The sequence below is a fragment of the Corella eumyota genome, chromosome 1 (assembly GCF_963082875.1).
Source record: "Corella eumyota chromosome 1, kaCorEumy4.1, whole genome shotgun sequence".
Taxonomy (NCBI): Eukaryota; Metazoa; Chordata; class Ascidiacea; order Phlebobranchia; family Corellidae; genus Corella; species Corella eumyota.
In genome coordinates this window covers 2,121,625-2,141,719 of record NC_137490.1, presented here as the reverse complement: position 1 = coordinate 2,141,719, position 20,095 = coordinate 2,121,625, and the positions used below count along the sequence as shown (strand labels likewise).

The 20,095-nt window shown below is 28.3% G+C and overlaps 6 protein-coding genes across 6 annotated transcripts; 2 read left to right on the top strand and 4 right to left on the bottom strand.

Annotated features, from left to right (window-relative positions):
- Positions 1–131: 131 nt before the first annotated feature.
- LOC145753769 (protein FAM50A-like) lies at positions 132–1,481 on the bottom strand. The gene has a single exon (XM_082570220.1). The coding sequence runs from the start codon at positions 1,388–1,390 to the stop codon at positions 425–427; it is 966 nt and encodes a 321-aa protein (XP_082426346.1). The 5' UTR covers positions 1,391–1,481; the 3' UTR covers positions 132–424.
- A 1,399-nt stretch (positions 1,482–2,880) lies between these two features.
- Positions 2,881–5,483, top strand: LOC145760474 (uncharacterized). Its single transcript, XM_082574378.1, has 5 exons — positions 2,881–2,988; positions 3,495–3,531; positions 3,794–3,874; positions 4,071–4,210; positions 4,805–5,483. The coding sequence occupies exons 1-5, from the start codon at positions 2,938–2,940 to the stop codon at positions 4,919–4,921; spliced, it is 426 nt and encodes a 141-aa protein (XP_082430504.1). The 5' UTR covers positions 2,881–2,937; the 3' UTR covers positions 4,922–5,483.
- A 7-nt stretch (positions 5,484–5,490) lies between these two features.
- On the bottom strand, positions 5,491–7,955 carry LOC145760464 (transcription factor A, mitochondrial-like). Its single transcript, XM_082574366.1, has 6 exons — positions 7,817–7,955; positions 7,635–7,741; positions 7,485–7,552; positions 7,252–7,389; positions 6,788–6,940; positions 5,491–6,347 (listed from the first exon to the last, which is right to left on the bottom strand). The coding sequence occupies exons 1-6, from the start codon at positions 7,858–7,860 to the stop codon at positions 6,138–6,140; spliced, it is 720 nt and encodes a 239-aa protein (XP_082430492.1). The 5' UTR covers positions 7,861–7,955; the 3' UTR covers positions 5,491–6,137.
- A 447-nt stretch (positions 7,956–8,402) lies between these two features.
- Positions 8,403–11,532, bottom strand: LOC145760488 (eukaryotic translation initiation factor 4E-1A-like). The gene is made up of 7 exons (XM_082574545.1): positions 11,307–11,532; positions 10,831–10,926; positions 10,610–10,673; positions 10,380–10,493; positions 9,660–9,799; positions 9,295–9,349; positions 8,403–8,784 (listed from the first exon to the last, which is right to left on the bottom strand). Exons 1-7 carry the CDS (start codon positions 11,453–11,455, stop codon positions 8,725–8,727), a joined length of 678 nt encoding a protein of 225 aa, XP_082430671.1. The 5' UTR covers positions 11,456–11,532; the 3' UTR covers positions 8,403–8,724.
- Positions 11,533–12,252: 720 nt separating this feature from the next.
- On the top strand, positions 12,253–14,686 carry LOC145763963 (uncharacterized). Its single transcript, XM_082575518.1, has 6 exons — positions 12,253–12,516; positions 12,878–13,105; positions 13,253–13,384; positions 13,750–13,862; positions 14,078–14,174; positions 14,525–14,686. Exons 1-6 carry the CDS (start codon positions 12,253–12,255, stop codon positions 14,684–14,686), a joined length of 996 nt encoding a protein of 331 aa, XP_082431644.1.
- A 384-nt stretch (positions 14,687–15,070) lies between these two features.
- On the bottom strand, positions 15,071–19,594 carry LOC145743347 (erlin-1-like). The gene is made up of 9 exons (XM_082561670.1): positions 19,432–19,594; positions 18,989–19,116; positions 18,538–18,725; positions 17,876–18,008; positions 17,500–17,591; positions 17,114–17,203; positions 16,691–16,770; positions 15,750–15,875; positions 15,071–15,269 (listed from the first exon to the last, which is right to left on the bottom strand). The coding sequence occupies exons 1-9, from the start codon at positions 19,537–19,539 to the stop codon at positions 15,216–15,218; spliced, it is 999 nt and encodes a 332-aa protein (XP_082417796.1). The 5' UTR covers positions 19,540–19,594; the 3' UTR covers positions 15,071–15,215.
- Positions 19,595–20,095: the final 501 nt, after the last annotated feature.

Sequence of the window (20,095 nt, the reverse complement as noted above, 5' to 3'; positions counted from 1 at the left end):
AAATGCAGTTTAACATTAATGATGTGTTACATAATCTAGATAATGACATACATCACAAATAAAAAAAGCAGGTGCATTTTTCTTAAATACCAAAACTTAATCTTTTAATCAAATAAAAATTTTCACCTGCTCTGTATTACAAAATCAATATGAAAAAAAAATATTTAATACACAATGCAATTATGTTGAAGAAAATAAAATTAAACCTTATGCTACACTAAGGTAAAATTTCTTTTAAAAAACTGTTTTGTTAGAAAATGATTTTTTTTAAACACAAATTGAAGAAACATTGCCAGTGTCGTGAATTTTATAACTTTAAAGTTCAAAAAATGACTTTTATTACCTTACTAAAAAGTGTTTACACAGGAAAAGTGTGAATTTTTAAAAATAGTTTTCATCATGAAAAAATTCACACAAAATAATTTTACTTGATGGTGAATTTGTCCCATTTTTTTTCTGGATCAAAAGGCTCCCATCTACTTGCTGGAAAAATGTGTTTATTCTTTTCATACCAAGATCTTAACACAACTTTACCAGCATGAGATTCATCTTTTTCTATTGAGGCGTCGTTCACTAACCTCACATCGTCATGAACATCAAAACTAAACAGAGCCCCACTTTTACCCCGAGCTTTTGTCATTATGAAGTCATAGAAAGTATAATGTTGGGGGATGATTAGGTCTTCTTTGACGTAGATTAAATGTTCAACGCCGGTGGTTCTAAGTTCGCTAAAATCTGGGCGCAATTGTTCTAAACATTTTAACAAAAATTGTTGGATACTGTTTCCTTTTTTCATTTTTATTTTCCTGCGGTGCCCAGATCCATCCCAGAAACTGTAAGTGATTTCAATTTCTTCATTTTTAAGTTTTTCCTGCTTAGTGACCCACTCTTTTCGAATTTTTTCTCGCAATTTATTGTCTTCTGCTTCCCTTTCCCGATCAGGAAGAAAACTTGTATCCACATCTGGATTTTTTTTCGCCTTTTTCGAAACAAAAATCTCTTCTTCTTCTTCATCATTTTCTTCTTCATCACCTGCAAAGCTTAGAGCAGCATGACGCCTTGCCTTCTCTCTTTTTTTAGACTTCTCTTCTTTTTTCATTTTCAGTTTTGCTTCAGCGGATGTTGCAATTTGTTTTTCTCTTTCTTGAATTAGGTTCTCTCTTTTTTCTTTCATTTCATTTAACGTCAAAAGACCGACGGTACTTGATTTAAGTTCTGCTTCCACGGCATCATAATGAGATGAGAATTTGTTATGGATATTTGATTTAATTGCATTTTCGTTGACGATTTTAGCTTTTAATTCTTCTAGATGCTCTTTGGCTTTTTCTCGTCGTTTCTGCATGTGCATAGCACGGTTACCTTCGCTCGCAGCACCTTTATACTGCGCCATTGCTCTCAGTTATCTCTAATCTGTATTTACAAGACTAAAAATGAGTATTATCTCTTAACTAAGCTGTTTAAGTCACATTCACAAAAACTTTACTCGCATGCAAAAATGCAAAAAATGTAAACAAATCTTTGGCGTCGTCTAGCGGGTGGAATTTTTTAAAACTTTTTTAAAAGTTTTATTAAATTATCCTCATCTTTAATCGAAAAACACAACAACTATTATAATAAAAATGCCCAGCAAATTAACACTAAAAACCACAATTAATAATTTTTGACATTGAGTTTTGAATTTTAAATGTAAGTATTCGTGTGTACCGTGAAATGCTATCCAAACAAGTTATGTTTTGTTTAGAAAAATAACTTCCGGTATTAAGTTATAGTTTGCCTTATACAGCGAACCACTACAGCATAACTGGCATTCAATAGTAAGTCCTTACAGCTAGGTCAAATACTGTGTGCTTTAAAATGTTCGAATGTTCGAATTCTATCAAAGTTCGATAAATGATAAATTAAACAATAAAACAGAGGAAGTTAAAGTGACTAATTGCCATACGCAGGGAAAGACAGATAAATTCGTTGTATAAAAGTTTGCCTGTACAAATTAACAGCAAATTTAATATTTGAATTGCGTAGTTATGTAATATATCAATAACTTTTTTGTTAGCAAAGTTATGAAATGTATTTTAATTGTTATATAAGCAAATACCTAGACAGACTTAATACTTTTTAAAGTAGTAAAGAATCTAGTTTAAAAAATGTTTTTTAAATAACTTATCTCTAGTAACAACCTAAGAATTGCAAGTTTAAACTATTATTTTTTGTAAATAGCCGAAAATGATAACAAAATTTTTTTTCGATGAAAAGTTAAAACAGATAGTTTCAGTCAAAGTTTGTTAGAAGTATTATCAGTTCTATTACAGTACCCCCACCTATAAATAAAATGCCATGCTAAATTGAAGTTTAAGCCAAAGCTTGCTATTAAATATTTGTTTAAGGCTTTAATACGTATTTAGCCATTTGAAATAAAGTTCCAAATTAAAATGCGTAATATGTTTGCAATTACTTAATCGCTAGTTGGCGTGCGAGAACAAGGTGTTACCCTAATATTGGCGTACTAACTTACCTTTGTTATGTATTTAACTATATTTAAAATTAAAATAAATAATAGCAAAACATACATTTAATTAACAGTATACAAAAAAAATAAAATATCTAAGTTACCAAGGCTATCTTTTTAGACATTAAAAAACAGTATATTAAACCTTCTGATTTTTAAAATTACACATACATATGCACAAACATAACTCTATGCTTAGTTTTCATGTTTAAACTAGGCACAATATGGATTAATTTAAAATCTATATATGTTTGTTAAATATAGATCAAGTAACATATAATTTCCGTTAACTTGTTTGGTTATATGCGAAATAGGAACTTTAGTTATGCGCATTACCTAACTATATAACTATTTAATTAATGTTTTTTTAGATCATATTTTTTTGCTATGATCTTAAATTATTTAAAGCAAGCTGGTGGGTTCAATAAATAATGTGGCCAAGTGTGTTCTGCATTTTAACATTGAATATAGTTTTAACAAGGGTAAATATTAACATTTTTATTACATAGTTGTTTTTGACGACTATACCTATCATTTGATTACACCTCCATTTAAAATAAATTTAAACTTAAGGCATTTAAATTTAACGCTAAGTTTTTAATTTGTATTAATATTGATAACGGGTAAACGTTGATGTTTTTGTTAATGCAACGTTCCCGCATAAGAATTGTATGGTGTAGTTGTATGAACACTTGCTACACCACACATGAGGTCGTGGGTTTAATCCCTACTGATCTCATGCTGTAGCGCCCTTGAGTAAGGCGCTATAGAGGGTATGAATTCCTGCTAAGCCAGAACTTAATCAGCAGCATAATTATGGGCAATTATAATATAATATTCTAAACTGCCACAGTCAACTCAAGACTGGGTTGGAGTAACTGATGTTACTCCATGTTTAAGTTGCGCATTCGAATTTTCCACATCGGGGATAAAAATACATACAAAAAAAATAGATTATTGAAATCGATTATTAATTTTATATTTTTAGGCGAACGAATTATTGTGTGGAGACACATTCTGCATCAGTAAGTTCTTTTAATATATTACATAACATACATTTTAAATACAAATATAATAGTTTTAATTTATAAACTTAACCGCGCTGTTAAAACTATTATTTCTCGTGTAAAACAATTAATAAACATAACATGTTTTGGTGTCATATTACAAATTACCCGTTAACCAATAATTTACCTCCTGTTTAATATAGGAATTAATTACCTAAAAATACTTTATACAAAATTATACGTAACCGTTACAAAAAAACTTTTTATTATTTTTTTTCAGGTGACTCAGACGAAAACGCTTATTGCTGTGGGTTTTATCGCGAAAATTGTTGCTATGCCAGATCATTCTGGTCTCTATGGTGTGAGTTTTAATATTAATATGGTTGAGATATGGTGTAAGTTATTGGTTCAAAGCTTATGTAATGGTGTCAATTTAACAATGTCCAAATCTTAATGGTTCAAAATTATAGACAATTTGTAAAAATTCCTAAAATGTATAAGTCACAATGCAAATATAAATAAAACGTTTATTTAATGTGACGTCATAATGTGATTAGATTTCTGGGCGGGTACGGGCGTATTTATAATTTTGTTGTCACTCTTTCTTGTTTTTTGCCACCGGAGGCGCAATAGAGAAGAGGAAGAAGAGTTTTTAATTGAACATCCGAACACAGATATTCCTTTTACATCACAACGAGTAAGTTTAATTTTTTTAACACGTTAGAGCAAATAAACTCTAGTTTTTGTCCCAAATTAATCTGTTTACTCTATAAAGTCTATTAAAAAACTTTTATTACACATTTAATAACCTTTTAAACGCAATAAAAAAAAGTTTTAGTTGTCTATTAGCCATTTATTACAACTGTTCTTTTATAACTAGCAAGTTGGTTTTGTATATTATTTAAAAAATGAATATTAGAAGATGTTTAAGCTACACCTTGACGCTGGGGTTCAATGGTTATTTGTGTGGCATTGGTGCGGCTTAAACACGAGACCTTTCGGCCCGTAATTCGATCTCATGGCGAATTATTCTAAATATTACGATTACGTCATGCAATTTAATTTGCAGACAAGAGTAGGATATATTCAATAACACGAAGGATTTAGCGTATTACCGTACAGTAATAGGTAGTTGTGACGTGTTTGAGTTATCCGTAAAGACCGGACTTTAGGGCAAATAGTGTGGCTTTGGTGCGTTTTAAACCAGAAACCTTTCGGCTCATAGACCGATGCCATGACCGCTTAACCTAACTACCGAACCACTAATAATTGAATATATATTGTTTAATAGATAAATATACCAAGTGCGCCACCTTCCTACCAACAAGTCCAACAACAAGACCTCATTAATAAACGATACGACATCCCCGCTCCACCTTATGAAGAAGTTCAATCGTCAAACGATTAAAAAATTCGAAAAACTTATCATTGACGTAGTTATTAATAAACTTCGCCTTCTTTTTCACTATGCCATGTAAACAATTGTCAATAATTAATTGTTTTTTGGACAAGAACATTTCTAAATAACTCTCTGACCACCAGGCTTAAGACTTTACGTATATAAGCACTGTGAACAATATACCAGCTATACTGCATTTACACAAAGCTTAATGAAATGATTTTTTTGAAATTTTTCAAATCATTTAAGACTAGTAGTTAATCTTTATTAAGTGTTATTTTTTATATTAAATTTTTTTCTGAAAAAATTTAACAATTTAAAAACCTTATTAAGAGAAAAAATTTTAATTTAGGTATATTATTTAAACTTATATATTAAACACATAACTAATGGTTTTTTAATGCAACTTTTATTACAAAAACGTACAGAATGTTAGTTAAAGTTTACACACAAAAAATTGTTTACGTTTATTTTAATAAATGTATATTTAAGCTAAAACATTTAAACATAATATTTACAAATTTTTGTGTTTTTGTTACTATAAAAGCATGAACTATTTTAATTTTATTCTTTGCCATTTTTAATGATGTTTTTAAATAATTTTAGAGTTTATATTTGTTTGCAATATATTTTATTATTTAAAAAATGTTTTGTTGCAATTAAAAATTCTTACTTTCGGTTTACGTATTGTTAAAATGTTGTTTTTTAGTAAAAAATGTTAATAATGTAAATTGAACTTGTCAAATAAATGTATATAAAATTTTTCTTCTAAAGTTTGGGTCAATTCATTTAATTCCATTAAAAATTTAAAGCTTAATTTCAACAAAATTTAATTTACTTCTTTTCAAAATAGCAAGGCTAGCTTTTAAAGTGTAAAGAAGCTGTAAAAAATTGAAACATATATTTTATCATTATGTCTAGTTCTAAATCTATATGTAATAAAGCGTAGTGGATCATATATATATAGATGTATGTTATTGTTCAATTTATAATATATATGCAGGAATTCGACTTGTGTAGCTTAGTAGACATATATGTCCAATTTAAAGACATTTAAAATAAAAAACAAACTTAACTTAGGTGCGTAAGTAAGTTACTGTAAGCAAATATATGTTGTGACAAGAAATATATTAGCTACCAACTAAATGGGCAAAATACAACCCGTAGGGTAGACACTTACTGGTGTAAGTTTACCCAAAATAGTTTACACTAACCATTTAATCATTTAAACAAGTTTGGTGATTTTTTTCTTTATCATGCTCAATGTAGCTTCCAATTGAGCTTCCTTCTCCAATAATTTTTGCTTTTTTATGATTTTGGCGAAATGTGCTTGTGGGATCAAGTATTCACTTTTATTTTCAACCATTTTAACTGCATACAATTCCATTTCACTCTCGTATCTTTCTTTGTCCATCTTAGCTCTTTGGAAATACACCTTTAATTTAAAACACATTTAGTGAATATTTTTAGGTCAAAAATTTTTCCCAAGATTTTTTTAAATCCAATACAATATGGAACAATTTTAGGACAGTAGTAGAAATGTTAAAGCCCTAAGTTTGAATCTCATTGCTTCTATGAAGTCTTACAATTGTCACATTAGACAATTTGATAATAATACTTGCATTTTTAAAGCCTTAAATCAAATATCAGGTACATAAATACATGATTGATAACCATAAGTAAACAATATATCAAACTGGCAAGAATTTATCAAGGCTAGTTCGATGTAGTACCAAAAACTCTTTAATATAAAATAAAAAAGTATTATAATTTTTTTAATAAAAAATCACCAATCTATAAAAATACCACCGCAGCACCCCTTACTCTTTAAAAAAGCTGTAATCTAGCCTTAAAGCAAGAAAAAACAAATAACACCTGTTTATCAGCCTCAGACATTTTTTTCCACTTAGCACCAGATTGCTGAAAAATAATTTTATGTTGAGATCTTTCATTTCCTTTTAGTTGGTCACTTAAAAATAAGCTATAAGCTGATAGATTGTGTCGAGGTAATCCCATCTTTCTTTGTAGCTTAAAATTTAACAAAGTTTTAAATTTAATAAAGTAAATTGGATAATATACTTTTTTAGTTTAAAGGTTTACAAAAATAAAAGTAAACTGCTGTTTGTGGCATACAGTAACATCACTTACTCTGGCATAGAGTAACATCAGTTACTCTGACCCAGTCTGAGTTAACTTCTGATTAAGTGTTAGCTAAGCAGGAGTTTATACTGTTTATAGCACTTTACTCAAGAGCGCTACAGCATGAGAGCAGTGGGGATAAAACCAGAGATCCTTATAGTAACTAGAAAAACTATTATTACTAGAAAAATCATTATTACATTTTTTTCTCTTCGTTTTTCCAGTTTCAATCGTTTTTCTCTTTTCTCCTTTTTTATTTCAACAATTTCAAAATCTGTCAATTTTTCCATTTCATCTTTGTATTTTTGTCGCTCTGAAATCATTTGATCAACATATGGCTAAAAAGCATTTAAAAATTACTAAATAGTTAACTTTACCATTAAATTTATTAAAATGTTATTTAATTAACATTAATATTGGTAATATTTTCAACCTGTTTTTCTGCTGTGGATAAAGTCTTCCAAACCTGACTTGAATCTTTTATGAACTCTGTTGTTTTCCCTTTAATTAAAACAAAATTATTTTATCATCACAGATTTTGAGATTCATTTATCAAATACTGGTTTCATTAAATTCAATTTACCTGTATAGTTAGTTTGATTCCTTCTTTCCTTCACGAATAGAAAAAAACTACTTGGAAATCGTTTTGGTACGACTATTTTCGTTGTATCATAAGAATAAAAACGTATTCTAAAATTTAAGAGTGAATTTTAAAAGAAATCTTGTTACTAAAGCAAATTTTGAACATAAGCAATTAAAACTTACCCAAAAGTAATGTTTCTTATGACACTTTTTGATAAAAAATTCATTATAAAGCAGTATTTACAACCTAAACCAATTTTAAAATATTGTTTTGAATTATGTTAAAATGCAAAATTTTGCAGAACGATCCAACGGGATTTTCCCTAACAATGAACTTTTATCCTCAACTTTTTGTTTTTAATGTAAAAATTTTTATAATTACGTCTTTATAAACGCTAAATGTATTTTACCTATTTTATGTAATTTTCTAAAATTTGATAACTTTATTAAATAGAAGAGAGTAATGGGTAATTGTACTGGACTTCACCACAAAAGTTCATAGGTTTGATTCCCACTGCTTGCTAGTCGTTTTTGTACGGTCTTATAAACAGGTAAAACTTCTACTATACCCAAAACTAGCAAGATTTTCGCAATACAAACAAAATTTGTCCTATGTTAAGCCTATGTAGTGGGCCTTCATTTACAAATATTAACTACAACAATTGATTTTTAACATCTTTTTTTTTATTTTCTTTAATATTAAATATACCTGGCAAGCTAGGCTCTTATAACATGAATTTAAACTACTATAAAAACAACAAAATACTTGAACAAGAACATGGAATTTTATTGAAAATAATATTCAATCCAGGCTAAACAACAAATAATATTAAAATAAAAAACTTATCGAAAGAATATCATCTTTAATTGTATCCCCCCTTATTTCCCTTATAATTCGATATTAGACAAACATATTACCTATACTTACCTTAAGGATGAAAAAAACACCCGAAAATTACGAACAAACAATTATTAGCAGAAATTATTGAAAAAGAAAAAAGTCTATGTTTAAAGAAAATCCATTTTGTCTTCGGTAAAATTTCACCCAAAAAAATAAATAACAAAAATCTTTTTTTTGCAACACACCAAAGTTAAGCTGTCCATTTATTTTTAACAGTGGATCCAGATTTACTCATAGTATCTTCGTGAGCCTAAAAAATAATTAAACAATTAGTTTGAATTAAAATCACTACAAATAATAGTGGTAAGAACACTGGGGGTTACAACATAAGATCCTAAGTTTGATTCCCAGTGCTTTCAACCTGTAAATGCTGCAACAAACTTCCGATGAGAAACGATTTAAAAGATGAGCTACTGGGCAAATATAATCACTTATATTACAAATAGCCAATAGTGACCACATATTAGATCTGAGTAAAAAAAATGATCCTACACAAATATCGTAAAGTAAACCTTCCCAAATCAAGGATAAATTAATACAAAAAAGCATGAAAAGTAATAGGACGTAACAACAGGTCGTTGGTTTAATTCTGCATGGAGCAATATGTTAATTAGGGCAAAAGTTAAAACTATCCTAAGTTTTAAAACTTGTAGGCAAGACTACAGTATGTGGTTCATAAGGCATGTAAACAAAATTTCTAACTAACAAAAACAACTTTCAAAAACAGTAATAGATTCAGCATCAACTTTTAAATACTCACTTGAAATCCAATTATAAATTTCTTTGGCAAATTCAATCTTCGTTTATATGATTCTCTGCAATATAAATTATCTTAGGTTAATAATGATTTTTATTAAAACGCAAGTTTTTTAAAAAAGATGTCTTTTATAGTTTAATATCAACATTAAACCTTTTTTGTAAATGTTAAAATTTTCTATCTAAATGTATATACAGAAAATTAAGTTGTATATTAGTAAAAAGCCTTTAGTAAAAAAAGTAAAAACATCACGTTATTCAAGCACTAGTAACAGCAAATAAACAAAAATATGGTATATACAAAAGAAAAACTGACAATCCATAATCACATACCCCTATATATATATATATCCACACAAGTTAACTTACCCAATATGCATAATGCTATTCCTGTTTTTACAATCTGATGTCCATATTGAGGTCCTGTCTCCTTTGTGTCGAATTTGAACGACTCCTCCGTTAACATAATCAGAATCGTCTCCGAACCCCTCTCCAATTAAACACATCAGCTAAAACATAGTAAATAAATGTATATAACAAATAGACAACCAGAAAATATATAAAGTTATGCTATAAAACAAATTTAATAACACAAAAATGCTGTTATTTTATTAAATGTAAAACTATAAAAAAAAAAAAATTTTGATTTAACTGGCAAAAATTAATATTGATTTCATGACAATAGAGATAAAAATAAAAGATTTTATTTTTTTAATAAATTTTTAACGCTGTCACAACAAAATGCCTCTAAAGTTGTACTTTTATAAAAACAAACACATAGACACAAAACTTTAAAACAAACAATATTGTTCTAGTAATATTGACATTGCACTAAAAACAATAAATGTAAACAAATATTTAAAAAAACACCTAACAAAAAAAACACTTAGACCAAGGGTTTACAGATAACAATTTCCCGTATAGTAGTAAATTAGTATTAAAAATTAATTATACAGGCATGTGTTTATAAAATAAGAGTAAATATACATTACTTTAAAGAAGTGAATGGGCTATACAACTAGTATAAACTTATTTTTTTAAGAGCAGGAGAGTTTCTGTCATTAACATATTATATTATGATAAACTTACAGTTTCCAGCCAGACTTTATCCAGTTCAGCATGTCGTTGTTGTTTTGTGAGTTGAACCGTCCATTTTCCTCCCTTCTTGTTTGCTGCATCTTCCCACATTGGTTGAATCCCATCCTAATAAAGCAAATTATCCAATACTTTACATGACAGATTATATACCTATCTATCACCAACTTTTTCCTTGTTATATTTATAAGTTTCCAGACATTGAAATTACAATCTCATCTTACCTTAAAAAGATTGTAATCACAACCACTTTGTAATTTACTTGACAACTGAATATGGTTATACAACCTGAAAATAAAATTTCTTTTAGAATTTTACTCATAAAAGTTTAAGCTAAATCTTAACCGTAATGGTTACCTGATGATGAATTATTTATACAAGCAGACATTTGTTATAGTTATATTTTAACAGGTTTTTGCAGATAAATTAATAAATAAACACTTACGCCCAGAAGTCTTCAACAGTGTCAAATTTGGTCACTAATCTTAAGTTGTCTTCCCATTTTTTATTGCGATCATTTTTAAAAAACCAAAGAGCCCATCTAGAAAAATAAATGAAAAATTCATTTGTTTTTTTTCTGCTAAAATTCGTCTAGCAGAAAGTAGTAGTTCATATGCTGTATAGTTTTAATATGTTGTATCTCAAAGATTTTAAATTCTGGGCAAAATTTTTTTGAGAATTTTTTTCAAGATTTTTGCCGCATCTATGCCATAGCTTTTTTAGTTAAAAGTTGATTAATTTTAACCATAATAAATTAAAAAACATGTAGCAGTTTATTACCTTTAAAAATATGTTAATAAACATCATAAATAAAGTTTGGCAAAAGCAACTTGGCTAAATTCAAGAAAAAATTTTCAAATATTTTAGTAATAACAAGAAAATCCAAAAAACATATTTTTATTTTCAAGAATTATATAAAACCTGTTTTGTAAAGGATGTTTGATTGTGTATTCTGGATTTCCTGTTTCACTTTTCACCGAAACAACTTTGTTTTCATTTTCATCTTCCTGTTGCTTGGCAACAACTGGTTCCGTAGGAAGAGTCTCGACTGCTTCGTCTTTTTCCGTCATTATTATGTCAAAAATTGGTTGTTAACGTCAAAAATTAATTCAGAGTAAAATGGTTAAACACTTTCAATCTTCAAATACAAAAATTGTTAGTTAAATTTTAAAAAGTAATAGGCAGATGGGCATTACAAAAATGTATATATCTGTATATTAAATTAATAAAAAACTTCACTGTACTCTGTATTGTAAAATAAAGAGTTCAACTTTTTACCAATAAGTATAAATACAACTAAAGCAAACACGTTATTTTGACAACATTTTTGAACTTACGATTTTAACACAAACTAACTAAACAAGTAACAAACAGTCTGAAGTTTTATGTGATCTAAAAGGTGATTAAATGTATTTTAAACATTTAAAATCCGTAACCAGTTAGATTAGGCTAAAATTAACAACAAAATGGTTTAAGAATATTTAAAAAAATGAAAAAAACTACAAACTAAATTTGTTTAGTTTGTTAATACTTTTCGTATTTAATTTAAACCCGTTATGCATAATTTAAGCGGCCCTAAAGCTTGGTGTTATAAATTTTATTACAAACTGATTTAAATTTAGATAATTTTATAAGTTACGTAGATTTTGAATGCCAAAAACCTTGAATTTTGTTTCTCAAACAGCTTACAAACGAAATTTTAGTTTCTACTTTGCTTCACTCGTGCGTATCAGTCACGTGACACCCGGCGTTGTCCAAAAATTGACGTCACAATAAAATTTAAAAGTAAAATTTTTACTCAGTAAAAAGTTACAATTAGTTGAACAATAATTAAAACTTTTATCTTAAAATTTTATGTTAATTAAATATGGCAAAGGAACAAGTGCTGTTGCCGTCTGCGTTTGTCCCTGATTGGAAAAAGAGATACACTGTTGATAACAACATTCCATCAGGAATTAGCAAAGAAGTTTGCGAATGGATAACAGCCAAGAAAAATATTGGACTAATAAATCCATCAGCTGGGGCTAGCTTATCGAAGATACATACATATATAAGACAACTACGGGTTGTTGTGATTACTTTGCGAGCTAAACTTGATAAAATCAATGACGAAATTAAGTCTTTGTCCAAGGTAAATTGCACTTTCTCAGTTTTAATTTTTATTTCAAACTATTTAACAAAAATTTTCACGACCCAAACGTAGAGTAACATCAGTTACCTTGACCCAGTCTTGAATTGCTTTAAGCAGTTTAGAATATTATAGACTATTAATGCCCGATGTTTAAGCTATTGATTAAGTGTTGGCCCAGCAAGAGTTTATATCGTTTATAGCGCTTTACTTAAAGGCGATTTAGCATAAGAGCTGTGAAAATTAAACTAAGACTCTCGTGTAGTTTTAAGTCTTCTGATCATCCCTCTGTGCCGGTTTCACACTAAGCTGCCGGTTTTATCCATGTTTTGACAATAAAGGTAAAACTCATACTTTTTACTAGTTTCGTGAAGGAATTGCAATGTGTTTGGACCAGTTAGATTCTGAGTTACGATCCAAACGAGCTGAAGCTTTGATCAAGAGACCGCGCTTCATTAAAAACCATGACCGGGAGGCTAAAGTCAACATGTGGGAGCGCAATGGCGACAGCGTGCGGATGGATAGATCTCAAATGTTCGCAGCGCAAAGAAGATTGCAGCAAGAATTCACAACAGTAAGGAATCAGCTGCAGGTAATCTAAAATTAATATTATTTAAAAAAATATTAAACGATTTAATTTGATTTTATCAAACAATTTTCCAATAAACCAATAGAAAAATTAATTTATTAATCAATTAAAAAGAGGAATTTTAAAATTAACAAAAATTTATTGTTTTAGAAATTATCAAAGACTCGCAATCGGATGAGCAACACAATTCTAGAACGTTCTCGTGTTTTGGCGTTGCATGCCGAAATGGTGGCAGCTGGACACAGAGGAAGACACAATATGCAGGCGTATGAAAAAACACAAGTAAAGACTACTTATTATTATCTGATTATATGTTAAAAGGTTTGGGGTTCGAGTCGCACTAAATCCACACAATTTACCATTAGGTCTGGTATTTATCGTTAACTTAAATCTGTTTCGATGCAGCATATTTTTCCAAAAAAAATGTTAAACCGATTACGTAATATGGCAACTTTAGAGTCGTTTAAAATAATTCTAAACATTAAAAATCGGTTACAAAAGTTTGCCTTTCTCGTAAAGTTTAAAATTTCTTGTAGAGTATACAATTTTAAATAGCTTATTAGAAACCCAAACGTGAGTAATCATAAGAATTGTTAATAAATATCATAAGAATTGTTAATAAATATTTTTTCGTTTTGTTTTCGCAGCAAATACGACCGGTTCTTAAGAAAAGGGGTCCCCCCAAACGAGCAAAATCCGCCACTCTTAAAAGACAAAAAATCTTCGTCAACGAAAAAGTGCCGGACAGATCCAGTTACAGGTAAGTAATGACGTCACTTAAATTATTTGTGACGTCAATTATACTCTCTAAATATACTTATGACGTTATTTTTGTTTAACTTTTCACGTTTTGATTTTTTTATAAATTTTACAAGTAATTGATGACGTCACTTAAATAGTTTGTGACGTCAATTGATCTAGCAATACGAATTTGTGACGTCATTCGTTATTGATTTATATTTTTAAATTCTTTAGGCCAGTGAAAGCTTGGGAAAACACCAAGTTTGACGTCATGAACCTTCCACCTGCTTATACGTCACAATGTCAAGACGTCATCCAATCCGTTTCCACGGTAAAATGTTATCAAACATATCCTTTATTATCAGTGAAGACGATGTTTGTCGATCTTTATAATAATCTATCTAAACACTTGGTTAATCTCCTTTTAATATTAAGATAATCAATATTTCGGTTATAGATTAAATTTCAATGATAAGTTTAGTTATTTATTAATATAATGGAAATATATAACTAGCTTTTTTATATTACTACCCGCCTTTATTATCTTTTAAGATAAAATTTTGTTTGGTTACATCAGTTGTAATTGGTTTTAAAAAAAACACCAGATGTAATTGTTTGTTTTTAAACCATTACTACAAACCAATTTTACTTTTAAAACCAACTCGTTGTATTTTTATTTAGTTGAACAAATCAACCAAAAAAATGAAGCACCAGGTATTCTCAATGGTGGAAGATAGTTTACTAGTTCCACCAGAACCAGTTAAACCACCTGGTTATGGTGCTTTCTATGGTGTTGCATGTGGTGGAAAATGCCAAAGGAAAAACGGATTATTTTTTAAATAAATGAACTTTGGTGTTAAAGCTTATTTTTTTGTAAAATATAAATTAATGCATTACTCAGAAAGTTTCTGTTTACACCAGTTTATCAGATGCTAACACAGTTTTATAATGCTTTTAGGACCTTTTTTAATTTATAAACAGTGGACAAGGCCTCAAGACAAACATAAGATTAAGACCTAGGTTATTCTGTAATTTAAAATAAGAAAGGTAGTCTTAAAGGATATATAACATATAAGATTTTAACACCATGGTCACAGGACAACAGTCTCCTTTTATTCAAGGTTTACGTATTTTTAAACCAATAGTAAAAACAAATAATTGTTATTTACTAAGCAACCTAAACAATAGATATCAATAAACTAAACAAACTAACAAAAAATGTATCTTGAGATATCAAAACGTTTTTATTCGAATTAAAACACGACAGAATTGCATAAAAATTGCACGAAAATTAGACGGCCTAAAATCTTTAAAACTTTGAAATTTGTAAGCACAATGAATTAAACACTTTATCAATTTTTCAATAAGCAGCTCATTTTTTGGAATCTTTTTTAATAGCAGCAAGTTTTGCGTTTTCCTCAGTTGGCTAAACAAGAAAAAATTTATAATTTAAATTGAATTACGTTTAACTGTTGTATAGGTTTAACTTTTACTATGGTGTGGTGTAGTAGTTAGAACACTTGAATTTAACACATGAGATCCAAGGTTCGATCCTCATTACTTTAATGCTATAGTACACTGCAGTTATGCTCTTAAAGTCCAAGGCCAATTGGCAGCATAATTATTAGGCAATTATAATCAATAAAATCCCAAACTGCCAAAGGCAACTCAAGACTTTTCATAATGAGAATAAAAATATAAAAAAAATGAGTTTTAATTTTTGAAACATTTTTAAATTATTTACTTAATACCAGAGAATAAATAAAAAAACTAATAAACATACTATTTAATCACATAATACAAATTGCTGTACTTAACATGAAACAAAATTCCAAATCAAGATTTTAAATAAAAATTAAATGTAACATGACTGTGTTTAGATTAAGTATGTATAACTTGTATTTACCTGAATGGGCTCCTTGAAGAAGCTATCCAGCATCATTTGTGGAATACTTGGGCCATAATAAACCTTCACGTTCTTACCAAGTGCTTCAATCCTCTTCAGTTCAAGATAATTGGGAGTTAGTCGGACCTAAAAAAAAAAGTTTAGAAAAAACATCTTTTTTGTTTTTTAGGGAACAAAAAAGTAAAATAAAAAATGTAATTATTTTTGAATAGCCTATTAATTGTCAAACAGTTTTTATTACCGTTTTATTAATAGTTTTTATTAAGTATTACCAAATAAAAGCTTACTAATTAACTAGTTAAATAGCAAATGCTGCTAATTTTTTACTTTTCAATTAGTTTTATGTCCCAAAAATGCCAACATAAATGTTAATAGATCGTAACTCCAATCAGTTAAATTTAAATAGAGGTAAAATTGACCTCAAAGTGGTTGAATGACAGCTAATTTAATTAACAAATATCACAGGAAATATTTAAGTTGACCACATTTTTTACTTAGGTACAAAGTCTAGTCCTAGCAACATAGTCCTAGCAACATAGGTACAATTTAACTTTATATTTCACAAAAAATAGAATCATAGCGTTATCCTAGAATTAAAAAACACAACAAACATTATTTAATTTTTAATAAATTACACATAGTATCTTTCTCTTACGTGCTTTGCTGTTTGTATTTTTGCTACTCATTTACTAAGCTATTGTAATTTTTTTACCTATCCAAACAAGCGCCAAACCAACATTTACCAGTAATTAATCACCATTTTTCTGTGGTTTTATTCCTATTTTTGCAATTATTATTTTGTGCAAAAAACGGACTACTACTGCCATTTTTTTTCTTTACAGTTTTGCAAAACACTATTATAAGAATGTTAAGTTTTTGCATTGACTTAAGTATAAAGTATACCCATTTATAACTACAGTAAATGTTCACTTATTGCTTACAGCATTAGCTTCAGCTTCCTTTGTTGATTGATAACATTCAGCATCAGTTCTGGCCTTCATACGAGCTAAATGGGACTCATCTAAAACATGTTTGTTTTTATGTTAATATAAACAACAGGTTTGGGTTGTTTAATTTATACAAAAAGTACATGTAGTAAAAAAGGATGTGTAATTTCCTTATGTCATGTTAATAATATGTTTATAAGCATTCTAATATAACTTAAGGCGTTGTCAAAACATTTAAAACTGAATATAGGTTATATGTACGCGTATTTTTTTTTAGTTACAGTATTAAAAGTCCTTTTTTAATCTATTTTAATTTATCTTAGTAGAACCCAACTAAACATACACAACACTAAGTTAATAAATAGATTAAAAAATTAAGGTAATATTCAAGCAGGTGTGATTAGCTTTCGCTTTTACCTTCAATCTCAGATATTTTCTTTTGGGTTTCTTTCTCCATGATTTGTTGGTTGTATTGAATTTTTGCAACTTGTGCAACTTTTTCTGCCTCTGTAATTTTTGAAAACCGCAAATATTTAATACGACATTGTATTACTGTTCATAAATAAACCAACCAAAAAATTTAATAAAATGAACCCAAAAAATATTAGTTAATTTAAACTTTGTTGTAAAATGAAAGTAAAACTAAATTTGTCCAACTATAAGTAAAAGACAGAGCAAACGCAGTTGATTGTGGTCACAGGCCTCAAATATTTGTGGTTTTATAAAATCGTAGTTAAGGTTAACTGTTTAACTGTTTCCTTAACTGTTTATTTTTTTGGAGACAATAAAAATAAATAACAAACCAATAACTGCCTTCTTTCTTTCAGTCTCCGCTTCCTTCTCAATAACTTTTTGTTTCTCATTTACAATCAAAAGTTTCGTTTTCTCAGATTCCCTAAAAAGCAAAAAAACTTAAAGTTTCCTTAAAATTATTCTAAAAACATACTATCTTAAAAATAAGCCTGAACACACAGAAGTGTGGCGAACCGGTCATGGCATCAGACTACAAGCCAGAAGGTTTCAAGTTTAAGCCACACCAATGCCACACTATTTGTCCCTGAGATCAGCATTTACAGATAGCTCAGACACGTCCCAACCCACACCCGATAAAAATATCAAAACTAAAAATAAGCCTAAACAATAACATTTATTAAAAAATATTTTAAATAATTTTCTTACATGAGTTCGTAATTTTTTCTAATCATCTCAGGAATTTTAGGTTTGGTAACTCTAACAGCTTGAACAAATAAACCAGGTGCCATCTCGGTTAAATCAACTTGTAAAGCTTTCTTGAGATTTTCATCAATCCGGTCTTAATTAAAAAACATTGTTTTGGTTAATATATATAACCTGTAAAAAATACAAACCGGCAGAAATATTGTATTTGGGTATGGATAAAGATGATACTTATAAATAGACAAACAGTTAAAATTTATAAATAGACTAAAAATTCGCATTGTAGATATTTTGGAAAAGAAGGTAAAATTAATAACACGAAATAATTGTAAATATTGTATTTATATATATATTTGATGTTCAATCATAATTTAAAAAAAGATTTTACACAATAAACGGTAAATTTAGTTTTAGTTATTAATATTTTATAAAGTTGTTTTTACAGATTTTACATTCATTAAAAATAACTTCCTACAATATTAACAATTTGTGAACCAAAAAACAAGTTTATATTACAAAAATGAACTTTAAAATAAATATAATTGTTTTTTAGAATAAAATATTTAAAACTGACTACCACAAAATACCAGCACAAGCCAAATTAAACAAGGTTTAGTTAAACAAATCTTTGTTCGAATATTTAAGCATTTAATAGATTCACTTACCAAACTTTGCAATATAGACTTCTTGTAGAGAATGCACTGAACAAAATTGATTAAGTTCATGATGGACTTTGTTAAATATTAAAGCTCTGTCATAGTCAGCCGTGTAGTTACGAACTATTTCATAAACTGCAGCAGGTGACAATATATTCACAACTTCTATTTGGTCAAAATAGATCATAACTCCTCCGCTAAAATTGTTAATAAAAATGTTTAAAAATTAAGCACTTCGAAAATAAGATAAAAAGGTATTTTGTTTTTAAAAAAAAAAAATTATTATTATTAAGTTTGTTAGTTGGTAAAATCATGAATAAAAATTGTTAAAAATTGTACTTAATGAAAAAAAAATAAAAAGGTTTGTTTTTAAATTAAAAACTAAAAATTAATGATAGATTTTAATATTAAGTTCATTAGTTGTAAGTTCACCTAAGAATATAATAAATAGACATCTTACCTTGTACCACAAGGTACATTTTTAACTTTATCAGTTTGCAAGGTAGTTTGAACGGTTCTGTAAGTTGTAATGAAAGGTAACATGACATGGTAACCTGGTCCTGCTGTGGTTTGTAATAATGCTCCACCCTTGAAGTTAAATATTTTAAAGTTAGCTTTTTACTAACAACACAATAATAGTCACAACAAAAAATATATTTATAATAAATAATACATGTTTACAGTAAAGAAAACCAAAAAATTTAAAACATCCCATAATTTAAAAATATTTAAACTTGATTTTACAGTATAGCAAAAGCACCGTTTAAAAAAATTTCAAACACCTATCTATAATAGTTTACAAAGTATGTAGTGGTACTTAAATTATTGGTGAAATTAATGTTAGTTTTAAAAATTAAATAAACATATGAAAACAAAGTTAAATTGGGTTAGTTTGATAATTACCCGATAATAAACTGCCGTGTGTCCTTCATCAACTTTGTGCAGAGAAAAATTTATCAGAATTGCAAAACTTGCAACACTAATTGCCAGAACCAATAAATTATTCGACATTTTGAGGTCCTATTTGCCTACAGGCAACAGTTTGTGTAATATGTTAATTAAGGCACAACCTGAAATATATTTTTAAAAGTCAGATATTCGGATATTTAAAATTTGATTTTATTTTTGTACTAACTGACTATCTGACTATGGCAAACTTTGCGAGTTTTCGGATATAAAAATAGATCGTATCCAACTAACAGGCCTTAAATACTAACTTTTTTGCTACGAAAACGTAATTTCCTATTAGAAATACCTTCGTAATATGTTACTACACGTGTCTTTAAATTGTAAATTACATGAGCTTTCGTAATACTGCTCTCGATTAAGATTTTTGAATTGTCGTCAACTTTTTACTCTACCCGCTCTGAATAATTAAAAAATCGCCTTTTTCATTTTTTCTCTCTCCTGCTTTCCCTTTTTCTCGTGTCGTAAAAAGAGACTTAAAAGTAGACTAGGAGAAATTTATATTTTATTTTTGAATATAATTAGTCTGTAGTATTTTATCTAATGTTATTAATTTATTTTAAAAAGGGTAGAAACTTAGGCATTAACAAAAAAATAACAT

Bases quoted from the DNA above. Each gene is read 5' to 3' on its own strand.
- LOC145760464 (XM_082574366.1), bottom strand. From the start codon at position 7,860: ATGAATTTTTTATCAAAAAGTGTCATAAGAAACATTACTTTTGG. The intron at 7,553-7,634 runs GTAAATTGAATT...TTTTAATTAAAG, and splicing joins GAATCAAACTAACTATACAG to GGAAAACAACAGAGTTCATA. The intron at 6,348-6,787 runs GTGTTATTTGTT...TTTAAATTAAAG, and splicing joins TGTCTGAGGCTGATAAACAG to GTGTATTTCCAAAGAGCTAA.
- LOC145760488 (XM_082574545.1), bottom strand. From the start codon at position 11,455: ATGACGGAAAAAGACGAAGCAGTCGAGACTCTTCCTACGGAACCAGTT. The intron at 10,494-10,609 runs GTAAGATGAGAT...TTGCTTTATTAG, and splicing joins GTGATTACAATCTTTTTAAG to GATGGGATTCAACCAATGTG. The intron at 8,785-9,294 runs GTGAGTATTTAA...ATTATTTTTTAG, and splicing joins AATTTATAATTGGATTTCAA to GCTCACGAAGATACTATGAG.
- LOC145760474 (XM_082574378.1), top strand. From the start codon at position 2,938: ATGTGGCCAAGTGTGTTCTGCATTTTAACATTGAATATAGTTTTAACA. The intron at 2,989-3,494 runs GTAAATATTAAC...TTATATTTTTAG, and splicing joins TGAATATAGTTTTAACAAGG to GCGAACGAATTATTGTGTGG. The intron at 4,211-4,804 runs GTAAGTTTAATT...ATTGTTTAATAG, and splicing joins TTCCTTTTACATCACAACGA to ATAAATATACCAAGTGCGCC.
- LOC145753769 (XM_082570220.1), bottom strand. From the start codon at position 1,390: ATGGCGCAGTATAAAGGTGCTGCGAGCGAAGGTAACCGTGCTATGCAC.
- LOC145743347 (XM_082561670.1), bottom strand. From the start codon at position 19,539: ATGTCGAATAATTTATTGGTTCTGGCAATTAGTGTTGCAAGTTTTGCA. The intron at 18,726-18,988 runs GTAAGATGTCTA...TAACAATTTTAG, and splicing joins AATGTACCTTGTGGTACAAG to CGGAGGAGTTATGATCTATT. The intron at 18,009-18,537 runs GTAAGTGAATCT...TTTTTAATTAAG, and splicing joins AGTCTATATTGCAAAGTTTG to ACCGGATTGATGAAAATCTC.
- LOC145763963 (XM_082575518.1), top strand. From the start codon at position 12,253: ATGGCAAAGGAACAAGTGCTGTTGCCGTCTGCGTTTGTCCCTGATTGG. The intron at 13,863-14,077 runs GTAAGTAATGAC...TAAATTCTTTAG, and splicing joins CCGGACAGATCCAGTTACAG to GCCAGTGAAAGCTTGGGAAA. The intron at 14,175-14,524 runs GTAAAATGTTAT...ATTTTTATTTAG, and splicing joins TCATCCAATCCGTTTCCACG to TTGAACAAATCAACCAAAAA.